General features: G+C 53.1%; 1 protein-coding gene across 3 annotated transcripts in view; it reads left to right on the top strand.

Annotated features, from left to right (window-relative positions):
* Window positions 1-26,705, top strand: part of DTX2 (deltex E3 ubiquitin ligase 2) — a 43,742-nt gene extending 17,037 nt beyond the window's left edge. The window contains exons 4-10 of one of the 3 annotated variants that reach the window (XM_051991877.1): window positions 13,288-13,418; window positions 17,207-17,347; window positions 22,692-22,762; window positions 23,609-23,767; window positions 24,058-24,219; window positions 24,463-24,552; window positions 25,940-26,705. In XM_051991877.1, coding sequence (XP_051847837.1) covers window positions 13,288-13,418; window positions 17,207-17,347; window positions 22,692-22,762; window positions 23,609-23,767; window positions 24,058-24,219; window positions 24,463-24,552; window positions 25,940-26,164 — 979 coding nt within the window. In that variant the 3' untranslated portion in view covers window positions 26,165-26,705. Of the gene's footprint in view, window positions 1-13,284; window positions 13,419-17,206; window positions 17,348-22,691; window positions 22,763-23,608; window positions 23,768-24,057; window positions 24,220-24,462; window positions 24,553-25,939 lie in introns of all 3 variants that reach the window. The other 2 variants (XM_051991876.1, XM_051991878.1) reach the window with 2 other exon arrangements.
* Window positions 26,706-27,442: the final 737 nt, after the last annotated feature.

The following is a 27,442-nucleotide window of genomic DNA, read 5'->3' as shown; positions in this document are numbered from 1 at the left end:
GCCAACAGGGCATTGGTGTGCCATCCATGGGGCCAAAGTGCAGAGGACACTGAAAGATGGGCAGAGGATGGTGGGCTTGTGGCCCGATCTGCTATCCACTGTCCATCAGAGGTGCTTTCTCTGGCTCATGTGCAGAGTGGCTTAAGGGCGGGTGAGAGGGACAGACCCCCAGGTAGGACCTGGCAATTTTCATAGTGTCCAGATTATTTTTTTGGGGGGAGGGACCAAGCAGTATAATGCAAAGAAAGGAACCCTGACAGTCAGATCCCGGGCTCCAGGCCTTCCTAGCCACGTAATTCTGGGCATTTGTGGGGAGTAGCGTCTCAGTCTATTTCCACAGTGATAACAGCTGTTTCCCACCTCTCAGAGTTGGTAGGAGACCCAGTAGGACAATAAGTGATACCGGAATCTGTAAAACACCTTCCAAAGCACTGCTACTCAGAGGCTCAGATGGGCCTTTGGGGGGTATCGGACAGAAAGGATGGAGAAGGCGTTTCAGGTGGCGCTGAGAAAGGTGATCCCTCTAATGGAAAGAAGGTAGCGGGATGTTGGAAGCCAGGGCTGCCTTCTCAAAGGTCACACAGTTCTTTGCAAAGGGCATCTTATTTGAGCCTCACAAGGGCCCCGCGAGGTAGCGGCTGCTCTTTTGCTTCATTTTCAGGTGAAGAAGTGGGATCTGAGGAAGCCTGGAGGACTTTCCCAGAGCCACGTAGCTAATGTCGGAGGAGATTCTTCTGATTCCCAGTCTAGTTCTCTACCCGCTGGGCCACTCACGGCCTTTCTTGTTTGTGTGTGTGGCCGTGCTGACTGAGAGAGAAAGGTGGCTGCCTTCGGAGGCCATGCCTGGGCTGGACGCAGAGGGGGCCCGGGGACAGCTCGGGCTGTTAGACGACCAGTGTGCTTGGCAGCAGCTGGAGTTTGTGGTTTTAGCTGCGGCCCCGGAGGCTTCGGTAACTTTTGGGTGAACAAGCGTCAATCCTGGGAAACTAATTCTCTGCCAAAACCTTCCGGGTTCCCTACTGTGGGTCTGGGAGTGTAGCTGTCTGCCTCGGTGGCCCGGCCCGGCAGAGCCAGCCAACAGCGGCCTGCAGCTAGCTGTCACGTCTGCATGTGTGTGGCCCCAAAGCGGGGAGCCCCTGGCGTGGCAGGAGGTTTGAGGGGGAGGAAAAGGACCTGAAAGTTCTCCGGGCTCTCTGTTCTCGAGGCCTCCTGGCTCTGACGCCCAGCCCAGATTGCATGGCTTCTCCCGGTTAATCAGATATTTATTCCTACATTTTAAAGGACTGCCCCTGCCTCAAGGATCCAGTCTCTTTGGGAAACAAGAGACCCCAGTAGGAACGGTTTGCTTTGTCGGGTGCTGTGTGGGGTGGGGCCGAGGGCAGTGGGGAGCTGGGCCGGAAAGCATGGGGCGGAAGGCTTGGCGGGCCCAGGTGGGCCTGGCTTCCGGGACCCTGGAGAACCCGGGAGCGTTCTCTTTGGAACCAGCCTGGAGTTCCTGCCCATTTTCCCCCTTAACTAAATAATCAGTTAGTCCAGCTAGCCTGAGTAGTTGACCAAGAAAGAATTTGCGATGTTCGGTAGGTTGGAGGGAGGTTAGGGCTGCTCTTGCATAACTCGGCTTTTCTTGTCACGAGCGGAAGCAGGACGATGACCTAAGGATGCTCGGGAACACTCGCCCCTCTCGGTGGGACCGCCAGAGCAGTGATGCTCGTGGTTGGTGCCTCGGGCCTTCCCTTTAGCTGGAGTCCTGTGCCCCTGCTCCCCGACTACTCCTTGCTGGGGCTGGTCTCCTGGGCTCTCCCAGGCAGAGACACACCCATGAAACGTTTCTGTGCGCAGCTCTGACGGCTGGGCCTGTGGCTGCGTTCTCAGAGGGCCTCGAGGGCAGGGAATCTAGGCCAGGGCCAACAGATCCCTGAAACGGTGGCCTGACGGGTGGCAGCAGGGAAGGCCCGGCCCACCCTCGCCAGGCAGGCGCGTGCGGTGCTGCGGGCCTCGTCGCCGGTCCGGCGGGGAGCCTGGGGGCCCGTGTGTCGGTAAGGGACCCGCTGCCCTCGTGGTGCTGGGGGCTGAGCGGGTTACAGTTCTCTCGTGTGGGCGGAAAGTCTGTAGAGCTGTTTCAGTGTGGAGCCTTGCGGTGATTCATCTGCAATAAAACTTTCAGCCTGTGCTTCCTGTGGCAGGTAATACCTTTGCGCATTAGTTAGATTGCTCATTTAATTTCAGTCCCAGCATTTATTGAGCACTTGCTGTGTGTCGGGCTCTGTGCTACGTCTGAGGAGATTAGAACAAAAAATAAAATCCCTCCCTCCACAAGGAGCTGAGTGCAAAGTGGGAGAAACGGTCAGCAGGCACACGTGCACATGCAGGTGCAAATAAATAAAAGAACAATGCACGTAAATAGGAAGCCGCCAGCTCTACAGGGTAACTTGGGAGAGGGAGCGCCAGCATTCAGCATGAAGCCTTCCCAGGAGGTGTTGCTGGGCTGGGTCTCTGAGAGTTGAGGGAACATGCTCCCGGCATGGAGCACAGCTGCTCTGAGGGGGGACAGCGCCGCTCAGGGAGCTTTCCTGAGCCACAGCTAGTGTGGCTTCTAGTGCTCCGGGGCCTGACCTTGGCCACCGGGGAGAAGAGGCTCTGAGGCTTCATGGAGGAGGCCCCTGATTCCCCTAGAGGCCAGCTCAGCTGCCCCCCCCCCCAGCCCCCACCCCCAGATTAACCCCTACTGGGTCTGGAGCTCTGAGATACCTTCAGAACCAGTTGTCCTGCACATGTTCCTGTCCCTAATGGTGTCATGTGGGGAAACTGAGGCTTTGAAGTTCAAGTGCCCCTTTGGAGAAATTGGCAAAGTCAGTGAGCTTCATGTTCTCACATACTGAACAAGCTATGACTTGGGGAAATTCCTTCTCTGCCTCAGTTTACTCATCTGTAGGATGGCAGTCGTAACAGCCCTTACTTGATGAGGTTATTGTGAAGAGCAAATGAGGTATAATTATAAAGCTTTTTGCACAGTGCCCAGCACACAGTAGGCATCATATAAATCCTAGCAATGATTCTTCTTATTAAAAACATACAGGCACAAATGTGTCCAAGGACCCCCAAGGAAGAGATATACAAAGAATTCCGGCTGAAGGACTTAAACTATCGTCCAAAATAACTTTTTTCCCCTTGAGGCAATTGGGGTTAAGTGACTTGCCCAGGGTCACACAGCTCCAAAATAACTCTTTAAAAAAAAATGAGAAAAAAAATGAAATATCTCATTTTTGGAAGGCGGATTTTTTTTTTTTTAATTTGGTAGATAGAGTTAATAGAGATGATAGATGTGTTTGATCCTATGAAAATAAAACATTTCTGTACAACAGAAAGTAAAATTAAAAATGAATTAAAATAAAATTAAAAGAAAAACATCATATTGGAAAGCAATTTAAGGCACGGATGGCAGATGGAAATGGGACAGCTCTGATATCTGAGAAGTTGTGAAAAAGGCCCAGCATCATTCTCGGTCTGCCCTGGGTCAGGAGTGAGCATGTGCTTGAAGAAAGTTCAGGTCCTAAGCCGAAGGCCTCATAAAAACAGTCCGGGAGGGTGCCGGCTTCCATTTGTCACATGGGCGCAGCTATCCAATAGCTATCCAGTTAGCCAGTGCAAGGTCAAGAGAAGAGGGAGAAGTCCTTTCTTTCTTCCCTGCTGAATTTGCAAACTTGCAGAGTCCACTTGGGAGATCAGCCGGGAAGCAGACAGTAAAAGTGACCCAAAGTGATCCGCACTTTCGTAATGATTCGGACGTTGATTGACTATTTTACCGGAACTTAGAACTTGACCTCTGTATCTCAGTGTTCTCATCTGTAAAACGGGGCTCCTAAAAAGCACCCGCATTCTAATGTGAGAGGAATTAACATTATTCAGAGTGCTGTGTAAATGCTCACTCTTATTGTTACCATTATTATTCCTTTGGAAAATATACCTTGGAAGTATTATAAAAAACAAAAAGTGGTAACGATTTTCACTTCAGTTGGACACGCTCACACACGTATCGCACACGTTCACACATGTATCACACACGTATCATACACGTACGCATGTGTTCACATTCAGCCCAAATGCACTTTCACCCCACAAACCCCTCCCCCCCAATGTCCATCAGTAGATGGATGGTTAAATGTTTTATAAGGTTTGCAGAGAAACCTGGGCAGATGGTAATGACGTGTTCCCTGGAGTTGCCGAGAGGCAGTCCCGGGGACTCGGGCTGAGCGTATTCAAAGAGAACGCTTCTGTGATTTTGGTCACTTCCGAGGGGGTCCCGCAGCACGGGCCCCCTGGACGACTTTGGTCCAGTAGCCCAGAGGGAGAGGGGAGTCTCCAAATGCATCATCCCGACAAGGCTTAGAAATAATGGAACTTAAGGGAGGCAAAGTCAGACCTGGACCCTTGAGGAGAAAAAGGGAACACAGTGAGCCAAGTATCAACTCGTGCACCTGGAGGGAGGGAGACAATGATTACTTTTTTTTCCCTCTGAGACAATTGGGGTTAAGTGACTTGGCCAGGGTCACACAGCCAGGAAGTGTTAAGTGTCTGAAGTCAAATTTGAACTCAGGTCCTTCTGACTGCAGGACTGGGGCTCTATCTACTGCGCCCCCTGGCTGCCCCACAATGATTACTTTTTATCAGGAGATTGATTTAAGGATAAATAGTCCTGAGCAAATTTGGTTGATTTTATTGATGGTCAATATTGAGTTGTTTACTTTTTTGGGGGTGGGGTGGGGATGTGTGAGTGAAGGAATTAGTGGGCTTCCGGAAGACCGGGGCAGACTTGGAGGACATCTGCTGAGAGGGGATGGGGCGGGCCTTGCGGAAGGGAAATTTGGGGCCGACTCCTTGGTGGGAGACGATGTAATCCTGCAGTTCTATGTCAAGGGAGAGTCCAAGTTCTTCAGCAGTGAGAGCAGTTTGACTTGAGAGCATGAGTTTGTTGTGGTATCGAGTCGATGATTGGCAGAGGGTCAGAGATGGGGACCACGGAGGGCCTGAGGGGGGCAGGGAAGATGAAGAAGAGGCTTAGGAGGACATGAAGGGGCAGGGAACCAGAAGCGTGAAGGAAGCAGCGTCACGGGTGCTGTGGAGACCCCAGCCCGCCTCTCCTGTAGGGGGCTCAGGAGAACGGAGGGACAGGTTGTTGGCGTCGAGGTTGGGCTGTTTGACGGGACCTCGGGCCCCGGGTCCGAGGGCAGAGTCTGGGTCATGCTTCTGGAGCCCGGGGAGCTCTCGGGGCAGTTTTCCTCCTCGGTGCATCTGAGAATCTGCAGGCTTCATCACTCAAGATGTTGTAGTTAAAACCAGCAAGACCCCTCAGTTGTTCGACAACCAGTATCGCTTCCCACCCCGAGGGGGGCTTCTGGATTTCCTTTGGAAAATCTCGGCCTTCCCCAAGTTTCCTCAAAGGCTCCTCTGCTGGGGTTGTGGCCCCAAGTTCAAGGCGGTAATCCGGCCCTTCCCCCGAGGGCCCTGAGCGCAGGGGCCACTTTTTCCTCTTTGCTTCCCCTCAGTCCCCAGGAGTGGCTTCAGGCCATAAGTCTTGAAACGGGGAGCGGCCGGAGGCCTGGATGCGGCCCTTGCTGCTGCTTTGGGGGTGGGGGCCGGGAGTCCTCCTCCTCATCCTCATCCCTAGTGAACCAACACATTCTTCTTGGTTAGTTATTAACTCCTGGCTGAATTTAATTTCCCAGGCCATGGGAAATTTGCTTATGTTTAGCCTCTAAATGAGTGTCTAGAGCTGGGACATCCAGAGCCGCGGCCATGGAGGGGACTTTTGGGGTGCAGGCAGCCAGTCCCTGGCGTGTTTATCTCCCCCTCCCCAGGAATAGGTTTGAATCGGGGCTCTTTAGAGGGTGAGGGTGATCTGAGGCTCTTAACTTCCCTGATTCCACAGGCCTCAGACTCTGAGGCTCCGAACTGCTGGGAAGGCCGTGCTTCCCTTTGCAGAAGGAACAGAAATCACCAGTCACTTGGACCTTACAAGCACTCGTGGGTGCGAGCCAGGGCCCTCTGCTTGGGCCTGGGATCCCTCCTCCTTTCTTCCCAGAGCCTTCCCATTCTCTCCCTCTCGAATTGTCTGCATTCTTTGGGGTGAGAATAGTTTGTTGTTTTTCTTTCTCCAAGCAACGGATCTTTTTAGCTTACAGGGCCTGGGGAGGGGGGGGTGCTTTGGAGTCTCCTCCTTGTGTACCTGGGAGGTGGCGTTCCCGATCGCGGGAGCCAGCTTTCGGGGCATTAAGAGATTCCACATGGGATTAGGTAACCTGGCACTGACGGTGACCTCAGTTCTGGGCAGAGGAGGAGGAGTCCCATTGGGAGGGGTCCGGATGCCCACTTCCGTAACTGGCACACCTGGCCTTCGCAGCTCCCGCTTGGTCTGGCAGCTGACAGCTGACTTTTGCTCCTTCCTTCTTTCTTTTGGTCTTTTTGTCTGTCTTTCTGTGCGGTTTTGTTTTGTTTTTAATAATTGTTACTATGAACTAACCAATAGGAGGAAAGCCAGTTCTGTTGAGAAAGGCCGGGATTGAGGCTGAGTGTTTCACCTTTGAGCCACTGTTTCTGACGCGGAACTTGGCTTCTGTGTGTCTCTGGGCTGTGCGCAAAACCCGCCTTAGGATAAAGGGAATAGAGGTCTAACGGCCTTCATTAAGTGCTTGCAAAACTTGCACAGGTGAGTAATGAGAGAGTCATTTGGAAATGACTTAGCTTGAGCTCCCCAGAGGCTCATTGGCGGGTAGACCGCTCGCTTGTCTTGTTTACTTAGCAGCCCCTGGATATCACGGAAGGAGCCTGGGCCTGAAGTCTGGTGCCCATCTGGATGACTTTGGGCAGGTCTCTAGTGGGCATGTTTTCTTGCCTGTAAAGTGAAGGAACCTGGACTCTTGGTCCTCAGTAGCCTTCTTCCAGCTTTAGGCCTGTGCCCTTCTCTCTGAGTGGGCATCTGGAGAGCCAGCAGACGTAGCAGAGCATTTGACCGCCCGCCTCTCCCCGGAAGGCCCTTTGGAGTCCCACGCGGCCAAGCTGCGAATGTTGAGGTTCTGTCGGTGCCTCTCTGTTGGAGAGACGCCTTTCTCCTTTCCTGCCTCTGGGGTTTCCAGCTGTTGGGCCCAGCCCCCAGGAACAATGATGGCGGCAGAGGGGCTTCCCAAATAGCCCCGGCATAGACTGCTGTCACTTTGGAGCTCAGGAGTCGGAGACTCACCTCGGGACTCCAAGGGCGTAAAGAACCAAGGGGAATCCCTTTTGGAACATTTGTTACTCACCATCATAAAAATCAGCCAATAAAAGTAGTTCCTATTTCTACTTAAAATAGTTCCATGTAAAAGAAATACAGAGGGTCGATCACATGGTGAATTTGTCAATGTTCTCTCCACTTAGCAGCTCCATCTTGACAGTTTTGCTCCCAGAGGCCTTTTTTTTTACTTTGTTCCACACCTGTCTCATCACGAGACAGAACAGTGGGAGTCGGTGAAAGCAACAATGACCTGAACAGTTCAGGACATATTTCCTCCAGAGTGAGTAAGGACACCATTAACTACTACTTCTTTTTAAAAATAGAAAGACAAGCCATATAGCAAGTAGTATTTTTAAATACAGAAAAGGAGTGAAAAAAAATCAGCCTGATGATTATATCTCAGTGTATCTCATTCATGGCCCTTCCACTCCTGCCGAGCTTTGTAATTTTGCAACTCTCACTTCTGATTTTTTTGTTGTTTTCTGATTATGTATTGTTTTCTTGGCTTTGCTTAATTCACTATGTTTTTGTATGAATATTTCCGTGGTCCTCTATATTCATTTTATTTATCGTTTCTTGTATCTTATGATATCTTATATTACAATATTACACATACACATTCTCTCCCTTCCATCTTCCTTCCTTCCCTCTCTCTCTCTGTCTGTTGGTCTACCTCTATCTCTGTCTCTGTCTTTCTCCTCTCTCTCTCTCTCTCTCTCTCTCTCTCTCTCTCTCTCTCTCTCTCTCTCCTCTCTCTTCTCTCTCTTCTCTCTCATAGCTCTCATTTCTCTCTCTCTCTCTGTCTCTATATCTGTCTGTCTCTGTCTCATCTCTCTCTCTCTCACACACACACACACACACACACACACACACACACACACACCATGGTTTGTTTAGGTATTTCCCATCTGATGGATACCTATTCTGTTTCCAGTTCCTTGCTAATGCAAAAAGTGCCTCTAAATGCATAGTATCAATGATCTCCTTGGAGCATATCCTTAGCAGTGGAATCAACAAGGACATTTTAGCCACTATATTTGCATAATTCCAAATTGCTTTCCATCAATTCATAGCTCCACCAACAATGCACTAGTGTCTTTCAACATTGACTATTCTTGTCTTTTTTTATTTTTACTAATTTGCAGACTGGAAGGTGAAACCCTCGATTTGTTTAGATTAGCATTTCCTTATTATTAATGATTTAGAGCAATTCTTTGCATGGTTATTAATAGTTTGTACTAGGTGACAGTGGATAGAGTACAGGATCTGGAGTCAGGAAGACTCATCTTCCTGAGTTCAAATCCAACCTCAGACACTTATTATCTGTGTGTTCCTGGGCAAGTCACCTAACTCTATATATCTCAGTTTCCTCATCTGTAGAATAAGTTGGAGAAGGAAATGCCTTCTTTACCAAGAAAATCAAAATGGTGTCAGGAAGAGTCAGAAATAAATTGAAAAACAACTTAAAACAATAATAACTACATTCTCTTTTGGAGAAGTCTTCCTATCTTTTATTCACTTGTCTAGAGGGGAATGGCTTTTGTTCTTAGATATATCTGTTATCTATCGATTAAATATATCTTGGTTACTAAGCTGTTATCAGAGAAATTTGATACAAAGATTTTCCCCCCATTTGAACACTTAATTTTGTTTGTGCAAAAGCTTTTCAGATTTCTGTTCTAAAATCTTTTTATCCTTTTAAATGCTTCTGTTCCCTTGTTTGATAAAAAATACATCTCCTACTTATACCCGTGAAAGTTAAATGATCGGTTTCTCTCTGATTTCTTAATGATGCAGTCTTTGATATTAAAGTCACATAAGCATTTAGAATCTGGGTGGAAGGAGTTGGGCATTCGCATTTTTCAGCAATTTTTATCAAATGGGGAGTTGTTTCCTAAGTGATTTGTGTTTTCTGGTTTATTGAAACTGGGCTATTGAGTTCCAATCTTTCTGACTGTCCTTTATTTAGTCTGTTCCCCGGTCTGCTTCCCAGTTTAACCTCTGTCAGTTCTGAGGACCGCTGCTTTGCAGCGTCTGGTTCCGTAGACAGTTGTTACATTCATATGTGTGCATGTTTTCCACCACATAGAGATGCTATGCTCTGGGGTGTCTGTTCGATTTTTGAAAAACAAGGATAAAAAAGGTCTTTTAAAACTCTTGCCCCTGCGTCCCAGAGGTGTCTTCAAGAAGGGAGTGGTGGGAAACAGGAAAACAAAGGCTGTTTGCATCTAGTCCCTCGCTAATAATGTTTGGGATAAGGGAGGTTCCTGACAGCGTTGCCCACACTTCTGTTCTTAGCAGTGATAATTGACAGAAGTGATTGGGGGAAGGGGGCGTCCCCCTGTATGTATACTAGGTCACAGCTGCAGGAACAAAGGCTCCTTCGAAGCAGGACGAGGCCCACTGGAGGGTCTCTCCATTCTGCATGAATCTAGTAGTTTGTGTCATGAAAGGAATCTCCCCACTGAGGGAGTGGGGTTCGGTTTGCATTATTTAATGAGGGGAGACGGGATTTGCCATGGTGGGAAAAGGCCAATCTGGACCCCGCCTTGGAGTCTTTCTTGGTGCCACCTGGAAGCCCCTCAGATGCAGCGGGTCCCAGAGGCCCCATCCAGCCTTCCCCAGCCTCCTTCCGGTTACCTAGCTTGGCAGCTCGGAGGTCAGATCCTCTCTCCCCTGCAGCCCACGTTTCTGGGGTCAGTTGCCAGATCTCGTTATTCCTCGCTCCACAACGGCTCTCTTGTTGCCTAGCACCCTGCCTCCCCTCCGGCGCACTTCAGTCTCAAGGTGGGCCGAGGGAGGGGTCAGGAGGGGCCTGACGGAGACCGGAGACAAATCCTTCACCACTGTCTCCCCTCAGACCTTGACGAAGACTGCCCAGGTCCTGAACCTAAGAGCCCCAGAAATAGTGGAGAGCCCCAGACCAGTGGCCTCGCTTCCAGCCCTTGCAGCTGTCCTTGAGGAGAAGGAACCCGCCTTGCCCATGACAGCTGCTGACCAGTCGTCACCAGCAGGCGGAGAAGCAGAGGAGGCCTGGAGGAGTAGCACCTCCCACAGCCCCGGTCCCACCCCTGGCCCTCCTCGGCTGTCATCTGGAGAGGCCTTTGGAGAAGCTGCCGGCTATCCACAGCAGCTTCTGGCCCGTAAGCCGGCTTAGCAGAAGCAGGGGCAGCACATGGCCGACAGCTCAGACCCCGATGGAGACAGCCCGAGACCCGACCCAAGAGCCCGTCGTCGTCATGTTTCTGCGGGAGCTCCAGCTGTCCAGGATGCAATGTAAAAAACCCACAGCTGATAGGGATTCGTCAGGGGAAATGACATCCAAAAAGGGCGTCTGCTTTTCCATTCCTTGCACTCTGAGGACCAGACCTTTCCAACTGATTCATGGCTGAAGCTCCAGCATGTGTTGTGTCCCTCATCAGAACTGAGCTTCCGGAGAGCAGAGCCCATCTTTTCTAACCACCCTGTCCCAGTTTCCTCATATCCCCTCCAATATTTATCTTTATCTTTTCCTGTCATCTTAATCTGAGAGACCTTTAAAGGGACCTCAGAGTTGTCTTAATTTGCATTTCTCTAATCAGTAGTGACAGCATTTTTTCATATTACTAGAAATGCCTTTAATTTCATCTGAAAATTGTTTATTCATATGCTCTCTTTATCAGTATTTTTATAAAATTGAGTCAGTTCTTTCTATATTTTAGAAATGAGGCCTTTATCAGAGACCTTGAACATAAAAATTTCCCTCCAGGATACTGTTTCCCTTTTAATCTTAGCTGCGTTGGTTTTGTTTGTACAGAACTTTTTAATTTAATGTAACAGATTCATTTATTTTGCCTTTCATAATGTTCTCTAGTTCTTTGACCATAAATTCCTCCCTTCATAGCTCTGAGAGATAAACGATCTCATGTTTTCCTGATTTACTTATAATATCACCCATTATGTGTAAATATGAACCCATTTTAACCTTATCTTGGTGTAGGGTGTTAAGTGTTGGTCAGTGCCTAATTTCTGCGGAACCATTTTCTAATTTTCTCAGCAATTTTTGTTAAATAGTGAGTTCTTATCCCAGAAGCTGGAGTCTTTGGGTCTATTAAACACTAGATACTATAGTCATTGACTTTTGTGTCTTGAGAACCTCAGCTATTCCACTGATCAACTACTCTATTTCTTAGCCAATACCAAATGGTTTTGATGACCACTGCTCTGTAATATAATTTTAGGTCTGGCACGGCCTAGCTTCATTTGCATTTTTTTTCATTAATTCCCTTGAAATTCTTGACCTTTTGTTCTTCCAGAAGAGTTTTGTTATTTTTTCTAGCTCTATAAAGTAACTTCTTGGCAGTTTGATGGGTATGGCATTGGATAAGGAGATTAATTTAGGCAGAATTGTCATTTTTATTCTATTAGCTCAGTCTACCCATGAGCACTTGATATTCTTCCAGTTGTTCAGCTCTAACTTTGTGGGCAAAACATTTTGTAATTGTACTCATAGAGATTCTGGCTTTATCTTGGCAGGTAAACTCCCGGATATATTATCTGCAGTTATTTAAAATGGAATTTCTGTCTCTTGCTCCTGGACTTTGTTGGTAACCTATAGAAATGTCGATGATTTATGTGGATTTATTTTGTATCCTGCAACTTTGCTAAGGTGGTTAATTGTTTCTGGTAGTTTTTTAGTTGATTCTCTAGGGTTTACTAAGTATAGCATCGTATCATCTGCAAACAGTGATGATTTTGTTCCCTCGTTACCAATTCTTAATTCCTTCCATTTCTTTTTCTTTTTCTTTTTTTGCTAAAGCTAACATTTTTAATACCGTAATGGTGGTAGTGGGCAACCTTGTTTCCCAGTTGGAGATCTTTGATTCTCTTTGCCTTTCTTACTTGATAAGGTCCATCCAAACGGAGTCCCTCAGGCCTCAGGCCTGCCTCCCTGGGCTTGGTCTCTCATTGGGGTCAGCCTGGACTTTGCCTGGAATTTTCTTCTCCCTCCAGACTTGGAGCTCACAGTTCTAGAGCTAGAGGGAACTTCATAGTTCTTGGCTCCAATTCCTACATTTTACAGTTTGCATTTACACACAGAAAGATGGAAACCCAGAGAGAAGAGTGGTTTACCTAAGTAAGGAGCCTCATTTGAATCCGGGCCTCTTGACTCCAGATCCAGCATTTTTCTACGTTCACTCTTTACTTCTCTGTTCTGTTCAGACCCTTCCAGGGTTCCCTGTTGCCCCTACACAGTGGCCGTCCAGGATCAGGAATGATTCCGCTTTGGAGCCGTCCCTTAGGACTCCCCCCTTGGGCTTCCTCCCCCTCCCCCCACTGCCTTTCCCTTCCCCAGGTCTGCCGTCTCTTACCACCCTATTTCCCTGCCTTTACTCATCCTTTAAACGGACCTCAGCTGCCATTCTCCTCTCCTACACGACACCTGTCCTTTCCGGGGAACCCTAGTATTATTTCCTCGCTTTATTCTTTATTAGCCTAAGTTATGAGCGCAGGGGCCTTCTCTAAATCTGTGTATCTGTCCTCTGTCCCACACCCCACAGTGCCAGAGACACTTCATAAATATCCGGTCTCACAGAACTTCTCCACGTGCACACTGAGGCTCTCCGGCCGTCGCCGGGGTGGTGGGAGCCGGGCCCGACCCGCTATGGGTCCGGCATTGGGTCAGCCTGGCTCCCAGCCTCCAGGCAGGTCTCTCTGGGCTTTGTTCTCTTGCTTGTCTGAGCGGGTGTTTGCTGGCCCGGCTTTCTCCCTGTCCTCCCAGCGTCCGAGCAGGGGATGGCTGCCCCTGGTGGAAATAGCCCTGAGGAAGGCAGCGCTTGGTCTTGGTCCCAGAGGAGGGCGGATTTCTTTGTCTCGCCCAGCCCCTCAGGCGGTGACGGCAAAGTCGGGAAGGCCTGCGCTGGCGCATGGGCTGCCTGGTCCCGGTGCCGGGACGTGTCGGAGTGGGGCCCGGATGGTTTGCTTCTGATTCCACGGAAGACCCGCTCAGACTTTTCCTTGTTTTCTTCCTTCTCCAGTAGTTCCTTCCCAGGCCTCCCTGTGACCGTCCCCGCCAGCGTCCCCAACAACCCCTCCGTGAGTGCCCCTGCCAGCGTCCCCAGCGTGCCCGTGCAGATGCCGAAGCCGAGCAAAGTCCAGCAGGCCCTCGCAGGTAAGGCTCCGGGGTGCTGGGGGGGAGGGCGCACCTGGCTTCTCGGGGTTTGATGAAGCCCAAGGGCTCTCTGAGAGCGTTTGAGCCCTTCTTCGTTACGCTGTGACCTCCGGGGCCCTGTTCGTGCCCCTGGGTGACCTTCCAAAAGCCAGATCAAGGGTTGGCGGTTTTCTTCTTCCTAAAGGATTTTGTATTTAAAAGATTCCTTTTTGAGAAATTGAACAGTTGTGACCTCAAGTCTCGGACTGTTCTTGGGGCCAGAGGGCGAGATCAGAGTGGGATGCCGCCCCTTCCCCTTCCGCAGGACAAAGTGGAATGCTTCCATCTGGGAGATGTGGCAAGAGCTTGGAAAAAATCAGCACGGGGAGATGGCGTGACCTTGCTATAGCCCAACAAGCCCAGTCCGGCAGGGGCCACATTCTCCGCGAACCTTTTCCCTTTTTCCCTCATAAGAATTCGCTGATAAATCGCTTATTATATGTCCAGGAGGCCTCATGGAGGGCAGCAAGGGGCTTGTAATGAGGAGGCTGCCAGAGAGCGTCTCAGGGGCACCAGGAACCATCTTGGCCGGCAGCAGGGCTGGGCTGGAGCCCGAGGGGGCTTCTGGGGCCTCTGGGTTCTTTCCTGGGCTCACCTCTGTGGTCATCTGGTATTCCCAGGTGATGTCGCTCAGGAGGAAGCTGAGGGAGGCGGCCTGTCCTCAGCCGGGGAACACGTGTTCTTTGTCAGCCGAGCTCTTCTGTTAATCACAGACTGGGGCTCAGTAAAAGGTCTCATAGTTCTTGATTGCCCGGGAATCCCCCAGTAAGCTTTCTTCCTTAGCCCCGTATTAATCAGTCTTCAGCAGCCTTTGTTTTTTCCCTGCACTTCTTAGCAGAGCACCTGATTGTAGGGCGCGAGGCTCTGTGGGGGCGGGATTGGGAGGTGGGAGGCCTCCGTCCTCCAGGACTGGCGTCCGTTGTCCTTGGTCCTGCGCTCAGAGGGCCCTGATTCCCGGGAGGTGACGCGTGAGGTGGGAGTGAGTCAGACTGCAGGGAGGGAGGGGGCCGGGCAGGGCCAGCGTCCCTCCAGAGCCCTCTGGGCCAGATAGAGATCAGGACGGCCGGAGACGGAGAGCTGGGCTTTCTGAGCCAAGCTTTCTCAGGGCTCGGTTAGAGGCAAGAGATGGACGAGCCCGGGACGAGGCGCAAACCTGGACCAGGTGGTCTGAGGTTCAAAGGGCCCACCTCCTCATTTTACATGACCTGGGGCCCAGGGAGGGTCGGGTCCCACAGGAAGAGGAGGCGGCAGCAGGATGGGAGCCTGATCCGCAGCCAGGGCTCTTTCTAAGACTCAGAATCTGAGGGAACACAGGGTATTAGGAGCCTCCTCAGGAGGACTCGGGAGGTCACGGATCCAGGGGAGGGAGGCCGGGAGCTTTGGAGGATGTGGAAACTCAGGATGGAGAGGGTTGAGCTGATAATCTGTGCAACAGGAGAAGGGATGTGACCAGATTCGGAGGTGAGAAAAGGTGTGAGGGCAGAACCTTGGTCAGCGAGAGCCCAGGCTGGCAAAGCTGACAGAGAACAAGCGGCCGAGATCCCTGGACGGGGCCGGCAAGCGGCCCCCTCCATCGTTCTGGGGGAAACCCGGGGAGACACTGACAGAAGGGGGGTCCCCCCAACATATCCAGCACCAGAGGCGGCGATGAAGGGATGCAATGTGCAGCAAAGGTCACAACCCCGGGCATGAGCGTGTGCAGAAGGATCAAGTCTGGCCTAGGGTGGCAGGGAGGACCCCCGTGAAGTCACATATTTGCTAAATGACAAGTACTTAAACAAGGGGCAGCCTGGGCTCCGAATCTAAAACACCCCCTTGACTTTTTTCCTTTTTTGGAGCAGCAGCAGCAGGGGTGTCTAAAACCGGTCTCTGCCCACCAGGCCCTGGGCCTCCCTGCCCTCCTGCTCTGACTGTTTAGTTCTCAGTAGGAGGGGCAGAGGAGCCACAGCCCGTGAGAAGTGGGAGCTGCAGGTCGGACGTCCCTACCCAGGGAGGAGGCTCTCTATGGGGCTCACAGCCGTGCGGGCCGTTCTTGGGGCCTGGGCGGGTGGGGGGTTGGGAGGAGAGTGGCTTACGACCCCCACGTGTCCTGGTTGTTCAGTCGTGTCCACCTCTTGGGGACCCCGTTTGGGGTTTCTCAGCGAAGATACTGGGGGGCTGCCCATCACCTTCTCTGTCCAGCTCCTTTTACAAAAGGCACCGGCCCGGGGTCACTCTGCTAAGTGTCTGAGGCCAGATTTGAACTTGGGAAGAGGAGGGTCCCTGGCTCCTGGCCTGGTGCTCTGTGGCGCCCCTAGCGGCCCATTGCCCTTGCTCTTGTCTTTAATAGACTTCCTGAGTTTGGGAGGGGCCTTGGGAAGGAAGCTTGTGTCCGGGTTGTGTTTTTCACACAAACACAGGCGCTTGGGGCCCGTTCTGCCACAATTTCACCGAGAAGCTGGTCCGGGAACCAGAACCGAGGCCCAGACTTGAGCAAGGGACTCCCTGGCCAGGCCGGGGAGGGGGGAGGGACTGCAGGCGGGCTGCCCCCTTCGGTTTTTCCCATAATCCAAGGTAATAGGGCCCGAACCAGGGTGGGGGTTCTGTGGGTGAACAGAAGGGGCCCAAGTGGACGGAGTAGTTGAAGCAGAGTTGGGGGGATGGTGCAGTGGAGGCTGAGGGAGGTAGGGAACCTCTGGGATGGGGCTGAGGGAGTGTGGTCCCTACGACAGTGGGGACTTGTTGACCTTTTATCCCCTGTCCTGTGGCCTGATTTTAGGCTTCTGGTCCCACTGACCCCTCTGAATTTTCTTTCTTTTGCTGCTCAAGTCCTCCTCGGGGAGAGCCTTCTTCATTCATTAGTTCTAATTAAATTAAAGCAAGGAAGCCCTGATGGAATCACGGATGTCTAGAGTCCCGGGCCTTTGGTCCCTTAGCCGGTCTCGGTCACGTCAATCTGTGGTGACTCCATTCTCCTTCTGAAAGAGAAAGGCTGGATAGTGGAGGGGCCGCGTTCGGTTCCCGCACATTTAGCCCAGGATTAGCAGGAGAGTAATTAGTGCTCTCTCTGGGCTTGATCCGCTGCTACAGCTTTTGAAGTCCGGGCGTCTCTGGCGACCCGGGAGCAGTGGTAAGGTGAGAGTGCTGGTCAGTCCGCAGGCCTCTGGGGGCGGTGGTCTCCGTGCCCTGTGCCCCCCCCCCCCCTTCCCAAATGAAATCAGAGATTTTGGAGGGTGGGAGGTTCTGGGCGGGGCAGTCTCTCAAGGCCGGAAGGCCTCCCGTTTGCGCCTGCCCTGGCCGGCCAGTGTGGTTGGGGGTCGGGGCGTAGGAAAGCCTCGGGTCAGAGGGTCCTGGGCGTCCCGCCCCGGCCGAGGCTGCCCTGGCTCTCGTGCTTCTAACCTGCCTCCTTTCTGTCGTCTCTGACCGCTCCGTCCTCAGTGAAGCTGCCGCAGTCGCTGCCGAAGCTGCTCTGACCCTGGCTCGGTCCCGGCTGGGGGCCGGCACGAGCTGGGCGCTAAGTGACGATGGGGATCGGGGGGCTCGCGCCCACCTTCCCCGCCCCAGGTTGTGCTCTCGGAATGCCGGGCCCCGGCCTGGTGGGCAGGGGGGGTCGGGGCTCCCAGAGGTCACTGGCTTTGGCTCGGGTTTGATTTGGGACTGGGGGGGCTTTTACTTTTACTTGCTTAATTGATTCCTTTTATTGTTTCTCCCCCTGTTTCTCCCTGTCTGCATGTTTGCCTTCACCCCCACCCCACCCCCACCCCGTATAGGCATGACGAGTGTTCTGATGTCAGCCATCGGACTCCCCGTGTGTCTTACTCGCGCACCACAGCCTGCCAGCCCTCCTGCCTCCTGTATGCCCACTAAAAATCACAGCTCAGTCAAGAGACTGAGGAAAGGGTCCGTGAAAGGTAGTTGCTGTTCACCCGCGCTCCCCGTCTCCTCCTGTCTCTGCTTACGCAGCTCCTCTCTCGTCTCCGCGGCCTCGCGCGCCCTCCTCCTCTCGGCCTCCTCGGGGTCTGCGGCCGAGTCCGGCTGCTCCTCCCCCACGAGCGGTTTCCGGCCCCGGGCTCAGCTGCCTCTGTGCCGTGAGCCCCTGTCTCAGCTTTTTCTAGGGAGTGGGGAGGGGGCCGTGGGGGCCGTGCGGGAGCAGCCTTGTCCCCTGAGTGACGTAGCGGTGATTGAGCGGAAGTTTTTGCAGGGAGCCTGAAGGGGACGGCCGGGCACATGTTGCCCCTTCCGTGAATCTCCTGCACTGCCCGAGAGACGGCCTCGGGACACTACCCCCTCCCCCCCAGCATTGCGGGCACGAGTAATGGTCGCTCATCTGTGTTAGGGAGGGCCCATCGAATGAGACATTCAGCCCGACTCCCCGGAAACCTCTTGGCTTAAATTTGGGAGCCATTCTTAGCTCCCTGGGGTTCAAGGGGAAGAAACAGGGTCGAGAGGCAGGGGCCGGCTGTGTCCTAAGCCTCTCCGAGCTCTGGGACTTGGGCGGGATTTCTCTGCCTCGGCCCCGAGAGAAGGAAGGGGCTGGGCCGGGTGGTCTGAGGTCCCTTTGGATCCTGACCTAAGATCCAAGTGTTTCTGCCACTGTCGTTTAAAAAAACACTTAGGAGGGAAATGGAGAATAATGATGGAAATCAGGAGCATCGTGACTGGCGCACAAGACCTGCCGACTAGCAGCTCTCTGAAGCAGATGCTGCTGGGCCCATTTCAGAGAGCAAAATGGCTAAGAACTGTCAGACAGAATTTGAACCTGGGTCTCTCTGATCCCAAGTCTAACATGTAGCCATGGCACCAGACTGTAAAGCCCAAGACAGACGCTGAATCCGCACTCTCATTTCTCAGTCGGGAGAAACCCAAACGTCGTTAAACTGTTGGCTCTGTGCCTTTGTGCCGGGCCCCCTGGGGTACAGCAGGCCAGCAGTCTCCCATAGTGCCGGGCTTTGCCACAGAAGAGCCAGAACTTTACGGGCAGCTGACTGACCTTCTGGGGCTCACCCAAAAGGTGGCTAAGAAACTCGTCCTTCTGGAGCCTGAATTCTCTCAGCTAGAACCTGACTGAGCCCCCGGGAGGGCCGGGCCTGTGCTGGGGTCCCGTGGTTCTGAGATGAGTGGGGCCATAGCTCCTGGCCTCCAAGACATTGCCCCACATCCTGCGCAGAGTTAATCTGATAAAAAGGACTGAGTCCAGACCCCACTGCTGCCCTCTCTTCTTCCTACCCCCTTCTCCCCCTGCCCCCCACCAGTGCCATCCCCCTCAGGTCCCTTCTGTCGCTGGTGTGTGGCCTTTACATATCGTGGGCTCTCAGAGGGCCCCAAGGCGGCATCTGCCTCTCTGTGTCCCCAGCGCTTTGCCCAGTGCCTGATAAGCGCTTAGAGGCTTTTCCCTGACTAAACCCTGCAGTCTCTGGGTCACACAGACGGTCTTGGTGGTGGCTAACATGTCCCCATGGCTTGCCCGCACCTCAGTCCTCAAGGAAAGTAATGTGTCCTAGGTATCGTTTGTGTTTAGGTCGCCATTAACAGGCAGCCACAGGCAAAGGAACAACAAAAGTTACGGTCTGGCCTCGGACACTTAGCAGGTACCAGCTGTCGGACCCTGGGCGAGTCCCTTAACCCTTGTTGCCTTGCAAACAACCAAACAACAGGCAGCAGGGCTTCCGGCCCTTTCCTGTACAGACACATAAGGGAGGCAGCAAGTGCATGCTGGATATAGGGACAGCCTTTGTTCCCCCCCCACAGAAAATGCAGAAGGCGGAGAGAATTCCCAGGAACCCGTACACAAATACACAAAATGGATAAAATACTCAACGGTAGCTTAGAAACAATTGGTACATTTTCCCCCCTTTTCCATCAGAAAAAAACTACAGCTTGGATCTCTGAATGGGGAGAAAGGATGCTGTCTGCTGGGGGCCCGACCTGGTCATCGAATCAGCCTCAGAAATCATTTCTGAGCTTCCATCACCTGGTTCAGAATACATCCCCAGGGATGCCACGTGTCCTTGAGCTGCCCTTTCTGGGCTCAGTTTCCCCATCAGTTTTATGGCTGAGGACAAAAACCTCCCCCCACCCAAAGTGCTTTTCACCGTTCTCCAGACCTCCCTGGGAGGCTGGATTTGGGCCCAAGTGAAGCAGCTTTACCTTTTGGTCTCTGGAGCTGGAAGGTGTAGCCCAGAGTCGTCTCCCAGCCCGCCACAACTTCCATTCTGTTGTCCTGAGGAGAGGAGAGTGGGAAGGAGCTAGTGTGGGTCCCCTCGACTCCAGCCTCTCGAGGGCGGGCTTGCTGCTTTTAGAAATACTAAGGGCGGTCCTGAGGCGGCTCCCAAGTCCCCCAGAGGTTAGAGGTCATTCCGAAGAGTGTTGCCCGTGGGGCTCTTGTGCTTCAGTCTCTGGGCTCGCTCTATTGCTTGGTCTTCTTTAGGAGTTATTGGCTTAGAGCCTTTAGAATGCCCCCAAATTACGGCTAATTAGAATGACAAGCATCATCAATTTAGAATAGACTATTTTATACTAAAGAACTAGATGGGGGCCAGTGGGCAGAGTGCCGGCTTGTAGTCAGGCGACCCAACTTCCAATCAGAACTCGGCCGATTGCTATCCGAGGCACCTCGTAAAGCCACGTAACTTCCCTGGGTCACAGTGGCTCATCTTTAGAACGAGGAGTCTAGGCAAAGCCCATGATCCTGCCAAATGAATGGAGTTAAGTTGTCTCCCAGGTAGAAAAGTCATTATGGACTCACAGCACGGAGCAGACGGAGTCTGCCTTGACAGGTGCCCACGGGTTTATCTAGGAGAAGATCCTCTAGATTCCAGCCCCTACCAAACATTTTAAAAACTTAAATTTTTATAGATCACTCATTTTTCTTCATTAGCTGTATTTTCCCATATATCTCTCCATGTCACAGAGAATTATCTCTTATAACAAAGAATAGAAAAAAAAAAGTATTGACATAACTCAAAATTTTGTTTTCTCCCCATGATTGCCTCTCTTTACTAAGGAGCTTTTTGAGGGGCTAGATACGGTCATAATTTCACAATTCAGTTTTGTTTTGTTTTCAGTAATTATTTCTTTAAGCTTCTGCTCCAAACACAAGCGATACAGAGATCCTGCCTTCGAGGGGCTTACGTTCCATCGGTACTCCTCAAAGCATTGCTTCCCCCCTCCCCCTCCCGCTTAGGATGAAAAACAAGAATCTCCTAAGAGGAAGTATAAATAATAGGGAACGGAAATGATGGTGAATTTTCAAGGAACTCATTGTTAATGGGACAGAGTTAATATTATTGACTGGCAGTTGGTTCCAATAAGGTCTCATTCTTGCCTGTTTGCTCAGCCTGGGGGAGCTGCTGGGTCTTGTTCTGCTGCCCTTTAGGGACCCAAGAATCTGGAAGACTTTGTTTTTCACAGTGCACCTTCCCTAGGGCAAGAGATCCATCTCCCCGAAGATTGCTTTTTGTCTGAGGGAAACTCGGCATTTATGTTCTTGACTCTTTCCGCCCCCTTCCACCAGTGGCTTCTTCCCAGAAGCCTTTCTGCGTTGGGGAGGGCGTTTCAGCCAGGGTCACTCTTATGTGGCCGGCTGGACCACTGGAGAGGTAAGAGGCTTTGAATTCAAAATAAGAGGAATTAGGCTACGCTTTCCTCATTGGGTAAATGAGGAGGGTGGATCAGAGGCTCTCAAGTTTCTTCTAGTTCTAAATCTATGGTCCCGGTCTTCAGTCCTTCTTTTAAAACTTAGCTTTGCAGCCATTTTTGGAACACCCGTGTACCGTTCCATTCTTGGATTCAATTATTTAATTTCAATTAAGTTTTCATTAATCTATAACCTCTTCCGGTTTCCTTTGGCTTTTGTTCCTAGACTCCCAGTGCTGCGAATGCTTCTGGGAGGCTCCTTTCTGTGCTTTGCTCAGTATTCAGGCCCATAGATTCTCGGGCCTCCCTCTAGTACCCCAGCTGCTGTACGGGGGGGGCATCGGGCTTTACTTTTTCTACCTAAGGACCTACTTGCCAGTTCATTCATTTATTCTCTAGTCAGTTGCTTTTTAACTGTTTAAAATTTTATGTTTAATTAACACATTTATTTCCTTCCTGATCAAAAAAAGAGAATACAGGCCCCTATAACAAATGTATAAAATTCGCCAAACCAATTTCCAGGCTGGCCATGACCAGGGTCTTATTCTGCCCCCAAGGCCGGCCCTTTCCTGGAGGAAATGGGCAATGGATTGTGGGATGGAATTGTGGTGGATCATCCCATTGATCAGCTTTCTTAAGCCTTCAGGCTTTTCTCTTTATCCTGGTGGTAACCCCGACTTAGACGTTACCTTACAGAGATTTCTTGTGTCCATCCTTTCACTTGCTGCTTGAACCTGGGAGAGAGGGTTGGGCGGGGCCCGTCTAGGTGGTTCTGAGACCAGGGCTAGAGAAGTGGAATCAGGCTCTCAGCGTAATCCAAGCCCCCCACTCAGTCTCTCCCTCACAGCCTTCGTTCTCAGCCAGCCGCCCCTGCTTTGTTCTAAACCCTGCGCTTTAGGAGGGCCAGCGATTACGTGTTGTGTGTCTGTAGCGCAGGAATGATGAGGATGGGGAAGAGACCCAGTCTCGGAAGAACCTCTTGAATGTAGGTGGGGCAGAGGGAGGGGGAAGAAGCGCAGTCTCTGTGTGCTGGAGAAGCTGCTCTGTGAAGAGGGATTAGGTTTTTGCTGCTGGGCCCTAGGGGACGGGACTAGGAGAAAAGGGACTCGGCTTGAAAATAAAGTGTAGACGATCCCCGAGTCCATCCAGAAGCTTGGCCACTAGCCACGTTGAATGGCAGGAGGGCCTTCGGGCAGAAGATCTGGTCCAGGAAGGGCCCGGGGCGGGGGGCACCCTCTGGGCAGTCCGGGCGTGGGCCCCGACATCAGCGTCTCCTCCCGGGAGAGGCCTGGGGTGCGCTGAGCGGGGCGCGGGCTTGGGGCTGCTCTCAGCTGCTGCTGCCTTCTCTTCTCGCCACCCGAGCGTTCCCCGAAAGCCGGTCGTGGCCCTTGTCTTGTGCATGGAAAGGGCGGCTCTCTGGCCCGTTCTGCCTGGGGCCTCTGGGAATGTCTCTCTTCTCTTTGTTGGCCATTAACCTTCTCCCATCTTCCTTTTAACTGATATTTTTCCCCTGGCAGCTTGGACCTCTCTCACTTGCTCTCCTCCCTCTGGCCTCAGTCCTCCCCCCTCTGTGGACCTTAGGCAACCTTGTGCTCTTCTTCTCTCGGATCTTTTTTTCAGATACGACGTCTCAGGAGCCTGAGCAGGTGCTTAGGAACTACTCGGAGGAGCTGAAGACGCCCCCTGATGAGGTGAGCCGTCCGTCAGGGGCAGCTTGTGGCAGTGGCGGCGTGGGGTCTTCGCGGGCCTGGGTCTCCCCCTTGGTCCGGGCCTGGACCATTCCCACAGAGGATGCCCATGGGGCTGGAGGGCTCTTTCCTCCCTCCCCCCCACTATCTTCCTTTACCTAGATGGCACTAAGCCCCCAGATGCTGGCAAACCGAAGGAAGTCGGGCGGTTGCCCAGTGTAACCAGGCCCCGGGGACACCCCAGTTAGCGAGGCAGGTCCACAAGGCATGTACTGAGTGCTTACTGGGTGCTGGCCAGGGATAGACCCAGCAGGAACCGGGGTTTCCGGTCACTGGGAGCTAACTTGGGGGCCCCCTCCTGACCCTAATTGGAAGTTTCCTGGGAGACACTTGAGTAAGCGCCAGCTGTGTGTGTATGGGGAGCTAGTTGGTGCTGGGCCTGGAGTCAGACTCTTGTGAGTTTAAATCTGACCTCGCTGGGTGGTCCTGGCCAAATCACTTCGCCTTATGTCCCTCAGTTTCCTCATCTGTAAAGTGAGCTGGACAAGGAAGTGGCCAACCGCCCCGGTATAAAGGAAGCCCCAGATGGGTTGCATCTCAGCAGCACGTGTGGACCATGCCCTGCTCCTCGGCCCCCTCTAGCATCCCAGCATTTCGCGTGGGAGTTGGACTGTTCCCCCTCTCGCTGAATTCGCGCTGGTTTCCCTTTCCTGGGCACCTGGTCCTTTCCCCTGAAAGTTAAAGGCTCAGAGCTGCTGCGGTCCAGATTTGGGTGAACCACCGGCCGTCTCCTGGCCTGGACGTTAGCGGCCCTCACTGCCCCTCCTCTCCTTCCTGGTCTGTCCGCAGGACTGCATCATCTGTATGGAGAAGCTGTCCACCCCTTCCGGCTACGGCGACGTGATTGAGAGCAAGAAGATCGGGCCCGACGCCGTGGGGCGGCTCACCCGGTGCAGCCACGCCTTTCACCTGCTCTGCATGCTGGCCATGTACCAGACCGGCAACAAGGTGCGCCTGGGCCCTGCCGGCCCGTCCCACTGCCCACGTTTCAGAGGGCAGGCACGGAGCCCACAACTGCTGGGGCTCCGGGGCCTTTGTCTGGCTCTGCCCAGTTCCCCCCAAAGAAGGTCAGGATCCCAGGATTGGGAGTTAAGACCAGGGCTTCATTCCCAGAGACCCCAGGTGACCCCAAAGACCTTGGCCCTTGCTGTGTGTCCAGGGGTCGGGGCTGGGCCAGAACCACGGTCACCTCCCGTGGTTCAGTGAGTAACGGCGGCTCTGTGGCTGATTTGCCGTAGGACGGAAGCCTTCAGTGCCCTTCCTGTAAAACGATCTATGGGGAGAAAACTGGAACTCAGCCCAAAGGGAAGATGGAGTTTGCCGTGTTCAAGGCCTCCCTCCCCGGCCACGAAGACTGTGGGACGATAGAGATCATTTACAACATCCCTCGAGGAATTCAGGTAGCGTGGCTAGGACCTGTTGGCTCCCTGGGGTCCTCGGGAGCTTTGGGGTCTCCGCTCCGGCTCGGGCGCTGCCTGGCCGCCCTCCCCTGCTCGCTGAGAGAAACGGGCACCGGCGGCCAGGAGGCGAGTGAGTCCGCGGCTCGGGTTAAGATGTCCCGGCGGCCGGTCCGTCCCTGGGTGTGGGAGGAGATAGAACCGCTCCGCAGGGGTGCAGGCTGCAGCTCTGTTTTCTTGTTGCAGGGCCCCGAGCATCCGAACCCAGGGAAGCCGTTCACAGCCAGGGGCTTTCCCCGCCACTGCTACCTGCCTGACAACGCCCAGGGCCGAAAGGTAACGAAAGGCGTCCTCTTGTGCATTTAGGATGTGGAGCGGCCGGGCCCGGAGAACACAGACCTGGGTCTGCCTGGCCGGCTCACGGGCCTTGGTGCCCCTCAGGAAAATGGGGCGCTTGTTTGGGTTCCACAACTGAGGCAGGTGCAGTGAGATTCTCCCAGGAGGCCGGCGGCGTGCGCCTCTATCACCCCGTCTTAGAGACGTTCCAGGGGATGGAGGGAGGCCCAGAGCTGGGCCCAGCACGCCCTCTGCTGGGGCCACCTAGAATGGGAGCATCGTCCGGGAATCCTTCCTGCAGTAGATTTCTTTTTATTCTTTCCCTTTAAAAGTTTGAGGTTAGGTTTCGGCCTTTTGGCTTTCCTGGGTTTTAATCGTGAGCAGCCTCCATTGGTTTGTTCAGTGGTTAGCATGGAATACTGGGCACTGGGTCATGGATGTCCTGTACCCTGCCCTCCATTCATCCAGAGAGAGGGGCCTCCTGACCCCATCAGGGTGAGAGGAGATGTTCTAGTGTTGGTCACTGAGCCGGGGGTGGGACTTTAAACAATAGCAATGACATTCAGTAGAGCACTTTACATAATTATCCCAGATTGGGTCACATTTTATTTTATTTTATTTTATTTTCGTTTATTTTTTGCTGAGGTAATTGGGGTTCAGTGACTTGCCCAGGGTCCCACAACTAGTCAGTGTTAAGTGTCTAAGGGCAGATTTGAACTCGGGTCCTCCTGACTTCAGGGCTGGGGCTCTAACCACTGCGCCCCCTAGCTGTCCCCGGGTCACATTTTAACGACACATCTGAAGAATGTTTTAGCCTCTGTCTCTTTAAACTGAACTTGGGCTTGGGAGAATTAATTGGGAGAGAGAACTAGGAACTGCTCATTCCAGCAAATCTGTCCCAGGTTCCTACTGTGTGTAGAACCGGGCATTGGGGGTGGTAAAAGGTTCACATAAAAACAAGCCCCTGCCTTTGTGGGGCCCGTTGGGGTGCCCGGCTTCCCCGAGTCCCCCGAGACCTTTTTTCTCTTCATTGAAAATCGGGCCGGCTGAAACTTGGGCTTTTCCATGGGAACATATTTGTGAGAACCATTGTGGATTCTGCTCCAAATGCTAGGCCAGCTCTGACCGTATTTCTGAGCCTCGGTTCCCTTTTTTGTAAAAAGAGGAACAGCAGTCTTGTTGTGAGGCCCCCATCGTGTGCTGGGGTGAAGAAAAGCCCCTTGGGAGCTAAGTCTGTGAGGCTGCAGGGGACCCCCGCCGAGGGGACACTGGGCTGGCCGCGTCCTTCCCGCCACGCTCGGAAGGCTGGGACGCGCTCTGCCCACCCCCCTCCCCTGGGAGTGACGCGCTTGGGCCCTCGGCTCACGGCTCCCTCCTTCTTGCCTAGGTTTTGGAGCTCCTGAAGGTGGCCTGGAAGAGGCGCCTGATCTTCACGGTGGGAACCTCCAGCACCACGGGCGAGACGGACACGGTGGTGTGGAACGAGATCCATCACAAAACCGAGATGGGCCACAACGTGACCGGCCACGGCTACCCCGACCCCAACTACCTGGACAACGTGCTGGCCGAGCTGGCTGCCCAGGGTGTGACCGAGGACTGTCTCAACCAGTAGCGCCCGGGAGCCCCCAGGACGGAGCCGCCAGCCGGGGCCTTGCGGTCTCTTGGGGCTCTGCCCCCGGGGACCCACTCAAGCTCTCTAGCTCACACCGCCTTATGTCCCCGTCTCGTCCCTCGCCCCGTCTGGAGCAATAACGCGCTTGGGGGCCGGTCTGTGACCAAGAGCCCGGAGCGCGTTTTTACCTAAGGTCTCGATCCTTCCCCACGACGCCGATGCCGTACACCGGGGGTGTCTCGCTACACTGGATGCCTGGAAGTTTTTCTCGTTTGCACATCGTGACTTATGTGACTCGATCTGTCCGCAGAGGAGGCCGCGAGCCCGGGTAGTCGTCTGGCGGGTCCGAAAGATGCAGCTACCTCGATTAACGCAGACCCGTTCGGTCTTCTGGCTGGGGTTGGCTCCACTCGGCTGGGGCCCGCAGGTCCGAGCGGCCCAGCCGTCCTGGGGGCTCTGGGTCGGCTCTTCCTTCATACCTCACTGCTGGTTTTAGGAATTTCTATACTTTTTTCTTGCAATAAACTCCGAATACCTGTAAGCACGTGGCTCCGTTACTTGCGTCCGTGCTGTTGTCTCAGCAGAAACGCCACAAGCGCGGGCCCCAGAAGGCCAGCTGCTCGGGTGGGACACTTGAGCTGCCCCTCTGACCCCAGCAGCCGCTTTTCCCCTCCCCAAAAGCTGGTCGGGATTTTCCTCGGCCCGCACCTCCTCTGGCCGTTTCATAGCGTGGCTCAAGCTTGGCTTATTCCAAGAGCCGGCTGGAGGACGGTGGAGTTTGCTGTGAGATCTTGGCATCTTCCCTCTGTGGAGAGGAGTGCAGGAAGCTCTGAGGGGAACACTTTAAGTCCAGGGGGAAGGGTCAGAGAGTCGGGGGCTCCCATCTGCTTACCCTACATGGCCACACTCGGGCTGTGTCATTCGGGCAAACGCCTTTCCGGGAGTTGTTACAGAACCTCATGGCCAGAGCCTGGCTGACTGGGCCCAGGTCTGCGGTGAGGGAGGCAGGCAAGAAGGTGAGACCTGGGCCCAGAAGGGCCTTCAGAACCTAAGCATCCACGAGCATTTTAAATGTTCCTTGTCTTTTTTAAAATTCCCCTGATCCTCGCCGCCCGTCTCCCCCCCGGGAGCCATACGGCTGGCTGCCCATCAGCAGCTTTGGGACTTGGTAATGGAGACAAAGCGTGGCTCAGGGTGCCTGGTCTAATCCAAGGGCATAGAAGTAGCCGGAGTCTGCAGCTGACCCCCAGAGGTGGGAAAACCAGAACTGAAGCTGGG

This window comes from Antechinus flavipes, chromosome 4 (assembly GCF_016432865.1).
Source record: "Antechinus flavipes isolate AdamAnt ecotype Samford, QLD, Australia chromosome 4, AdamAnt_v2, whole genome shotgun sequence".
In the NCBI taxonomy this organism is placed as follows: Eukaryota; Metazoa; Chordata; class Mammalia; order Dasyuromorphia; family Dasyuridae; genus Antechinus; species Antechinus flavipes.
The sequence above is the reverse complement of the archived record's forward strand: the minus strand, read 5'-3'. Positions and strand labels throughout refer to the sequence as shown.